The 9,792-nt window shown below is 38.8% G+C and overlaps 1 protein-coding gene across 1 annotated transcript in view; it reads right to left on the bottom strand.

Annotated features, from left to right (window-relative positions):
* ESF1 (ESF1, nucleolar pre-rRNA processing protein, homolog (S. cerevisiae)) overlaps nucleotides 1-9,792 on the bottom strand; it is a 95,622-nt gene that overhangs the window by 17,783 nt on the left and 68,047 nt on the right. Inside the window, exon 10 of the mRNA XM_006865620.1 lies at nucleotides 8,903-8,990. Within this exon, the coding sequence (XP_006865682.1) occupies nucleotides 8,903-8,990 (88 nt within the window). The remainder of the gene's footprint in view (nucleotides 1-8,902; nucleotides 8,991-9,792) is intronic.

Genomic DNA, 9,792 nt, shown 5'->3' with positions numbered 1-9,792 from the left:
TCAAGAGCCAATGATACTGAAGGAAGAAGTCCAAGGTGCAATGAAGGAATTGGAAAAGAACAAGGCATCAGGAATTGATGGAATAAAAATTGAAATCTTTCAAGAAAATGAAGAGGCACAGGAGGCACTCACTCATCTCTGCCAAGAAATTTGGAAGACAACTATCTGGCCGACTGATTGGAAATCATTGGACAATCTCTATGATAGCCCATGGAAGTAAAGTTTTGCTAAAGGTAACACAGAAACGGCTATAATCATACATTGACAGAGAACTTCCTGAGGTTCACGCTGGATTCAGAAGAGGCCGTGGAACGAGGGATATCATTGCTGATGTCCAGTGAATCTTGGCTGAAATCAGAGAATATCAAAGAGGCTTACCTGTGCTTTATTGACTACGCGAAGGCTTTTGATTTGTGTGGCTCATGCCAAGCTATGGACAAAACTGCAAAGTATGAGTATTCCAGAACAGTAATTGTACTCATGAGGAATCTGTACATGGACCAACAGGCAGTTGTTCTAAAAGAACCTGGGAACACTGAATGGTTTAAAATTAAGAAAGGTGTGTGACAGGGTTGTATTCTTTCACCATACTTATTTAACCTGTATGCTGAGCAAATAATCCGAGAAGCTAGGTTGGAAGAAGAAAAATGTGGCATTAGGATTGGAGGAAGACTCATTAACAACCTGCGATTATGCAGATGATACAACTTTACTTGCTGAAAGTCAAGAAGACTTAAAATATTTACTGATGAAGATCAAAGACCACGGCCTTTGGTATGGACTACATCTCAATGTCAAGAAAAGCCTCATCTTTCTCCCGCAGAGCTGCTGGTAGTTTCGAACTACTGACCTTAGGTTCGCAGCCTGATTCGTAACCACTGAGCTATCAGAAACCCTATACGGGATCGTAATGGGTCGGAATTGACTTGACAGCATTTAACAACAAATGGTCAGCTGATTTTTGCCAAACGGTGCATGCAAAACGGAATATCTATTTGCAGAAGAATGAAATCCGTATCTCACAGATATAAACGCAAGATGGATCAAAGGCTACATGTAAAACCTAGAACTTTACAGATTATTAATGAAAAAAATAGTGACAAAAGCACACAAATAGAAGTCAAACTATATGACTGGGACTTCTTAAAAATTAAACACTTATAAGCATCAAGAGATTCTACCAAAGGAGTTAAGAGAACCCAGAGACTGGGAAAAAATTTTTTTGGCAGCAGCCTATCTGACAAGGGACTAATCTCTAAAACTTAGAGAAAACTTTAACAACTCAACAAGAAAAAGACAAACCAATTTTAAATAGGCAGAGGACATACACAGACACTTCACCAATTAAGCACTCAGGTAGTCAACAAACCTGAAAAACTGTTTGTGACCATTAGCCACTGTTGCTAAGTGCCCTGGAGTCAGTTCTGACTCATAGTGACCCTGTACAGGGTTTCCAATGAGCAACTGGTGGGTTTGAATCGCTAACCTTATGGTTAACGACCAGGACTTACTCTACAGTGCCATACCAGGAGTCCCATTAGCTGTTGTCAAGTGTCTTCGAGTCAGTTCCGACTCATAGTGATTCAGTACAGGGTTTCTGAGGAGTGACGGGCTAAGTTTGAACTGCCAACCTCCTTGTATTTCAAACCAACCTTGCAACTCTGAATGTATCCTACAACGTGACACCAATAGTCCTTAAGCCACTGTTGTTGTTAAGTGCCCTGTACTCAGAGTGACCCTGTCTAGGGTTTCCAAGAAGCAACTGTGAGTCAGAACTGCCAACCTTACAGTTCAAACCAACCTTACGGTCTAGTGTATTATCCTGTAGAACCACACCAAGACTCCTCTTTAGTCACTGTTGTTGTTAAGTGCTGCCAAGTCGATTCCACCGATAGCAACCCTGTATAGGGTTTCTGAGGAACAGCTGATGAATTTGAACCGCTGATCTTGTGGTTCAAAGTGACTTTGCAGTCCAACACATTATAAACAACAGCGCCACACCAGGACTCCTTTAGCCATTGTTGTTGTTAGGTGCATTGAGTCGGTTCCGATCTATAGTGACCCTGTACAGGGTTTCTAAGGAGTGGCTAGTGAGCTTGAACTGCTGAGCTTGTGGCTCAAACAGGCTTTGCAGTCCAATGCATTAACCCACAGTGCCACAACAGGACTCCAAATCAAAACACTGAGATACTACCTCACCCTAGCATTAATAGGAACTCCTATGTGGTGCTGTAGGATAAGCACTTGACCTCAAGGTCGGTTTGAATTGCAAGGTTGGCAGTTCAAACTCACCAGCTGGAACTGACTTGCTTGTTGTTAAGTGCCATCATTAATAGCCAATCAAATAGAAATCAAGTGCTGGTGAAGGCGTGGAGGCATAGAGAGACTGAAAATCACTTACACTGCTGTAGGACTAAAAAATGGTGTAACCACTGTGGTAGATGGTACCGTGCTTCCTCAAAAAATTGAAAACACAGCACTTTCCACAACAGCAAAAAGATGGAGAGAACCTATCTGTCCATCAATGAATATTTAATAACCATAAACAAACTTTGATATACATACACAAATGCTACACAAGGTTGAAGAATACCTATGTATATGTAAAACACCTCATAATACGGATGAACCTAGAGGACATTATGCTGAGTGAAGTCAGTCAATCACAAAAGGATAAATAATATATGAACTCACTATTATAAAAACTCAAGCAAAGGTTTTCACACTAAATGAAATATTCTTTGGTGGTGACCAGGGCTGAGAGGGAAGGGGGAGTAATTCACTGGCTAGAAAGTAGATATGTGTTAAGTAATGGAAGGTGATCTACAAGAGGGAGGCTGGTAGAAGAATGATGAAGGCAAGAAAAGCAAGCAAGAGAGAAGAGGAAGAGCTGCTTGGACCACAGTTGGTGAGATCTGGGAACTCCTGAGCCCATGGACAAGGACATAGCCAGGGAGGGTTAGAGTTGAGAGTGAAGCATCCAGCTGATACGATGTGAGGGGAGATGCACAAGAATGCCCAAAGTTGCAGACAGTACCCATTTGACCTAGCTTCAATGGCTTGATGATCAGAACTCATCTAGAGGAAGAGTAAAAAAATTTGATAAAGGAAACAACTGTAAATTGCTACAATTTGATGAGCTTGATCTTTACTTATGGATGCAGTAGCTCAAAATACCAACTGCGACAGAAGGAGTCTTCACAGATAAAGGATCAATCCTACCTCCTTTGTACACAGGGTTGATAGGGATTGGCTAGCTAAAATGGGGGACTATAAAGGCACAAAGTTACTGGCTTACAAGTTTTCAAGAGGGAGTTTAGTTTCAGAATGTGCAGGGGAAGGTAGAATAGTTTTTATCTTGTCTAAATGGGCCTGGTGAAAGCAGACTGGGATAAGCTTATGATTCAAAAGTAGGTAATTGTTATCATGCCTAATTGCTACTGTCACAACTATAAATGTAGAAGTTTTGTAAAGTAAAGGGGGGAGTAGTTAATCTTACATTCCAGAACCTTAGGACCATCAAGGGAGAAGAGCATAAGTAGAATGTGGGGCTCTATCCAGAGATGGAGGCAGAGATGATGACATGGAGAGATAGAACAGCTGACGACTCTAGAGTAAAGGGAAGAGAAAGGCTGTGTGTTGGTGGCCAGGAGGCAGGCTTGCAGAATGTGCCCTATGGTTGTTGAAATGATTATATATTCCTGAGTGTTTCTGTGTACATGCAAAAAAAAAGAAAAGAAAAAACAACCAACCAGAGGGAACAGAAGCAAATACTGTTGAATTATGATTCACAGAGGGGATTGTAACCATTACAAATGAAACAAAATGCAACTGGATGAGTGTAAAAGTGATGTTCTCCCATGTAAACTATCACTCAATTAAAAATAAAAACTTAAAAAAAAAGAAAAAGCAAGGAGAGGAAGGCAAGAGTAAAGGGAACAGAGGTAAATACTGTTAAATATGCAATCCTGTAATGACAGTTATCTATGGGTAGATACAGCGATACACAAGCTGGGTGGGTGGGGGAGTATACAGAGGGCAGTTATGAGAACTTCTTAGATATTACCAAACACCTTCAGGGATTGATTTGCTGGGCCTGTAGACTCAGGATCATACTCTCAGGAGACACCAAGGTCAACTGACAATAACACAGTCCACAAAGACAATGTTCTACATCCTAATTTGGTGAGTAGTTGTTGCTAAGTGCCACTGTGTTGGTTCCTAGTCACAGCAACCCTGTAAGGGGTTTCCGAGAAAGCAGCTGGTGAGCTTGAACCACGAACTTGCAGTTCAAATTGACTTTGTAGTCCAGCACATTGACCCATAGCACTACATCAGGACTGGGATTTTAAAAGGTTATGAGTGGCCATTTAAGGTACAATAATTGGTCTCTTCCTATCCAGAGGAAAGAAGAGTGATAAAAACTGAAGATATTCAGAAACAATTGATCTAATGTACTAATTAGTCACACAAACATCAGTGTCCACTACAGACCAAAAGAGCTAGATGGTGTCCACTGGCACTAACAACTCCTTTGAAAGGGATCACATTAAAAGGTTCTGGATAGAGTGGGAGAAAATATGGAACCAAACTTGAAATCATTAAAAAAAACACACCACATTGGGCATATAAGCCAGAAAGACACTAGTGAAACTTGAAGACTATGACCCTTAGTCACCCTTTAGGTGTTGAACTGAACTCACCCACAGTGCTCAATGTTCAGCCATGCAATCAGTACATGGCGGGGCATGGGGGTTGGGTGGGGGAAGAGAAACAGCAGGACTGGACAACAACATTAGTAAGGAATGCACACCATAGAATGATTAGCCTTTCAATAGCAAAAGGGCAGCATTTACCTAAAGACAAAATTTAGAAGGGTGGAGAAATGAGGAAAAGAAAGAAGAAACACAGGGAGAAGTAAGTGAGGTAAATGATGTTACACTGAGGGAATTGCAATCATTAAGTGAAAATTAAGCATATGATCTGTTGAGCGTGAAACAAAGGATCTGCTCTGTAGACCGTCATTATATACATTCTATACATTCTATTAAGTCATCTTCCTACGGGTCAGGGCATTTTGGCTTTACTTGGAAATCCAGCAGTTCCTCAGTTCCAGCTCTTATACATCTGTGCCTTTGTTATGGCCTCAGTTTTTATAAGGTACTTGTAATGAAAATTAAAGGGAAGTCCAGTAGAACTCAAGTCTACCAACTACCAACCTGTCCTTGGACAACGCAACTGTTTTCTGAGCTTTAGATTGCTCATCTATAAAAAGGGCTAAGTATGGATTAGAGGACTAATTTATAAAAAAGCATCTGTCAACTATAAAACATCATGTAAGCAATACAATGAAAGGACTGGTAAGGATTAGCTGAATGAATCAAATGTGCATCATAGTAACTGGATCTTTAGGTAGTTTATCAAATTCCTAAAAGTTGTCAAGACAAAGGATACAGTTTAATAGGGTATGTTTTTAAATGATATACTTTATTGCAGACCTATTTCTTAACAATAAAAACTAAGGAGGGCTTATACATTAGATAGCAATAAGCAATTTAAAAAAATTTTCATTTCTAAAAGGAAAATATAACTTTCTAGCTCATATTCTAGAAACACAGACTTTGAAATTCTCATTTAACAGGAAGTTTGTAGTTTAGGAAAAAAGAAAAAGAAAACTGGAAACATAACAAGTTTGCAATTGTTAATTAGTAAGGGGAACAACAGGCGGAAAATTATACACATATTTTGCACTTGTTGAACACTAAGTTAACTAAGTTATTCACTGAGCTCAACTCCTTCATATTTTTAAGGCTGTGCAAGTTTACCTCTATGGGATGGTCTTTAGCAAAAATATAATCAATGTCTCTGTCCTTCAAAACACTGCATTATAGTCTAAATATTTTTGTAAACCACAGAACATCCTTTTAGTTTCTTGGGAAAAATATTAATTTTCCAAATTTGTCCTATGCATCAAATAATAAATGAATGGGGATAAGAATTATAGATCTTAATACACATAAGTGGTGAAAACAGCTTGAATTTTCCCCTCAATCCTTATAAGTTTGCCCTAGTTTTCTACCCCAGAGGGTTTGTTATATTAACTTGAAATTAACTAAGAGTTGGTGTATAAAACAGCCACACCCACATAGGTTTCAGAGAGACAGATTCAGGAAAGAAGCAGTAGGAAAAAGTTGAAAAAGCAAGGTAAGAGAAGCAAAAGAAGAGAGAGGGGAGGCAAGGAAGTCCCTAAAAGATCTGTAACACTAAAGACAACAATGGACCTGGAAGGGATCCAATAACAGATCTGGCAGGAGAGGCCTGGAATAGGTTCTTTGGCAAAGCTACTGATGACAGATGGCAGGGCCAAGAGCTGCCTGTCCTGAGGGTGTCAAGGAAAGGCCTGTGTGTAGGGGCTAAGAGGAGCCTTGCATAGTTGAGAAGAGCTGTGAGGAGCAGGTCTGCACTCATCTTGAGTTGAAGTTTGTAACTGTCTCTTAATAAATTTATTGTTTATCCAAATACATAAGCAAGTCTGTCTCCATATGCTTTTCTTTAAACTTTGCTCCTCATAAGAATGAGAGTAATCTGTGAAATACGTATCAATTCAAGTCATACTCTGCTTAAAGGTCCTTCAGTGGCTCCCATTATCTACCTGTAGATTAAAATCCAAATCTGTTGCCATGCAAAATCATGCCAGGTCAGTTCCAGCCTATGTCACTAAGTTTATCTCAGAGAAAACTCCCTATGGCCATGCTACAGTCCCATTGATGTCTTTCAGTTTTTCAACAAAAAAATTTTCTGTCGTTTGCAATACTCTTTTCTCCAACTCTTTATGCTAAACTCTTTATTCTACCAGTCTCACCTCAAAAAAGCCTTCTTTGCCTACCTTATGTAAAACAAACTTATTTATCCACTTCTCACCCTAGTTATATACTCTGTAATGTCCTATTTCTTTCTTTCAGAGCATATACCATATTCTGATAAAATTCTTACTGGTTTACCTGTTTAACATCTGCCTTCTTGAAATGTACACAAACTCCGAGTAAGATGCAATTTACTTATTTCAATACGCTGTATTTTTAGTCCTGCACAATGACCAGCACCTGGTATGCACTCAAGAATATTTATTGATAGAATGAATAAACAAACTGCAACTTTTTTTGGTCCTAATTTTTCAATATACAGAATTCTCAGGTTATTCTTATTCCTTTCTGAAACATAGCACACACCCAAATATAAAGTATTTACTCTTAGAAAACACTCCGAAATCAAAGCATATGGAAAGAAAGCTTACTTTATCTAGCTCTCTTCCCTTAGAAGTTTTGATACTAACTTTAAACAACACTTATTTACAATTTAAATGTACACATTTAAACAAAGAGACTACTCCAAACTATCAAATCATTTAACTTACTTTTCTAATTCTACTCTGAGTTCTGAAATCTGACTAGATTTCATTCACCTGCCAAATGGAAAACTCTGGAATAAGAACAAGGAAAACCACATTTCTCTATTATAAACTTACTTTCCTGAGGTCAGAGGATAAGGCTAAAATCCATCATCTTCTAGAAAGGACCACTAAGGTATGATAAAAAACAGAATACGCTAAGTTTCCACTTCCCTTTCCAATTCTCAAGAAACTCACATCCTACAATACATTTTATTCATCTTGATCTCTTTTTCATCAATAAAATATCAGTGCTTAAAGACTATAACAACCAGGAAATAATTTTCAGCAATTTTGACTTTCCTGTTGAGACCTGCTCTGGCTCAGTAGTCATGAGGGATAAGATGCAGAGAAACTTTATAAAACCCTTCTCTTTATAAGCCAATTTGAAGTTGTTCCAGGATCAAGTCTTTTGGAGTTCATATGTGTGGTATAAAGATCAGGTAAAGGCAAAATGCAAGAGAACAAATGGAAAATGCTTGCAGCGGTCTCTGTATGGACTGTTCAAGTATGGCTTGGGCCTTACCACACATATTTACACATACCTAAAAAGGTAAGAAGGAGCTCTGGTAGCATAGTGGTTACAAATAGGGCTGGGAACCGCAAGGTCAGCAGTTTGAAACTACCAGATGTTCCGCGGGAGAAAGATGAGGCTTTCTGCTCCTGTAAAGATTTACAGCCTAGGAAACCCTGCACACAGGGTCGTTATGAGTCGGAACCGACTCCATAGCACATAAAAACAACAAAAAGGTAAGAGTGAAAGCACTGAGGAAAGAACATGGGTAAATGGTGCATAAGCATGGAAACAAGGTTAATGGATACAGGAAACTATATACCAGATAGCTGAATGAGATTCAAGGAAAAAGAGAATTAAGAGAAAAGCTGGCTTATGGTTATAATGAAACAGGACAAATGCAAAAAGGAAACAAAAGCACATCAATGCGTTTGTATATCTGGGCAGAAAAGCTTTTATACCAAAATCTATACATGAATTAAATAAACAAGTTTATAAACACATCTGCACAAACATACACACATTCATTTCACACTATCAATTCTTCAGAGCTTTTGTAAAGAGAGACGTAGTAGATGCTTTATACTTAAAAACAAACAAACAAAAAATAATGAAAGCAACAAAACAACTATATCCTCTTTGTTTACTCTCACTGCCTTAAACAATCAATCTGGTTTTCTACAAGTGTATTTCCCAGAAAGGAAGCTCAGTAAACTGTTAAATTAACCATGTTACCAAGAACCTCCTACAAAGAAATTACTCCAACACAGACAGGGACACACTCTTTCCATTCTAATCACAATTATACCCTCACAGGGGAGACCTGCTTTGAAAGTGGTATAAATTCTATGTATTTTTAATGAAGGACTAGCTTATATTGTTTCTACCTATGTCAGCTCTTTTCTATTTCAAATGAAAACTACAAATATAGGCCGACTTACCCATTTTTTTAACTTCTTCAGCAAAGTAGGGGTCATTCATATCTACATCAGCGGGAAGTTCATCTTCACTGGTCTCACTGGCAAGAGCCTTAAAATTGAATGTTAAAAAAGTATACACAATTTCATTATTGTAAGGAGTATAAACAAACATCTGTTGTTGTTGATGCGATTCTGATGCACAGCAACCTATGGAACAGAGTAGAACTATCCCATAGGGCTTCCAAGGTTGTATATTTTTCCCCCTCCCAACAGCTGTTGGAATCAAACCGCTTTTGGTTAGTAGCCAGGTGCTTTAACCACTGCATCACTAGGGCTCCTTTATAAGCTATGTTGTTGGTAAGTGTTGAGTCGGTTCTGATTCATAGAGACACTATATAGGGTTTCTGAGTGGCTCATGGGTTTGAACCACCAACCTTGTGGTTAGCTGAAAGTTCAGCTTATCCTGCAGCACCACACTAAAACTAAAGTTATATCAAAACACTAAATACTGCAGCAATAGACATTTCTTCAGGAATAATTTTTCAATATCAATATCAAAATTGAAGGCACTGTGAGGAAAAAAGGCAAAGTATTTTTAACCTGAAGAAAATTCTGACACTCTGATTATGGACAGGACAGAGAACCTATGGAGTTTGGAAGGGAACTTGCTAATACAGTCAAAAAAAATTCCAGTAGAGAATACTGAATCAAGAACACACTTGTGATAGTTAAGGTTTTGCGTCAACCTGACTGGGCCAGGATTCTCAATGATTTGGTAGTTGTTGTTGTTGTCAGGTGCCATCGAGTCGGAACCGACTCATAGCGACCCCATGCACAGCAGAACAAAACAATGTCCGATCCTGGGCCAACCTCATTACCGCTGCCACACCCGAGTCCATCAATGATGCCAC

The sequence above is a fragment of the Chrysochloris asiatica genome, unplaced genomic scaffold, assembly GCF_000296735.1.
Source record: "Chrysochloris asiatica unplaced genomic scaffold, ChrAsi1.0 scaffold00080, whole genome shotgun sequence".
Lineage (NCBI taxonomy): Eukaryota > Metazoa > Chordata > Mammalia > Afrosoricida > Chrysochloridae > Chrysochloris > Chrysochloris asiatica.
The sequence above is the reverse complement of the archived record's forward strand: the minus strand, read 5'-3'. Positions and strand labels throughout refer to the sequence as shown.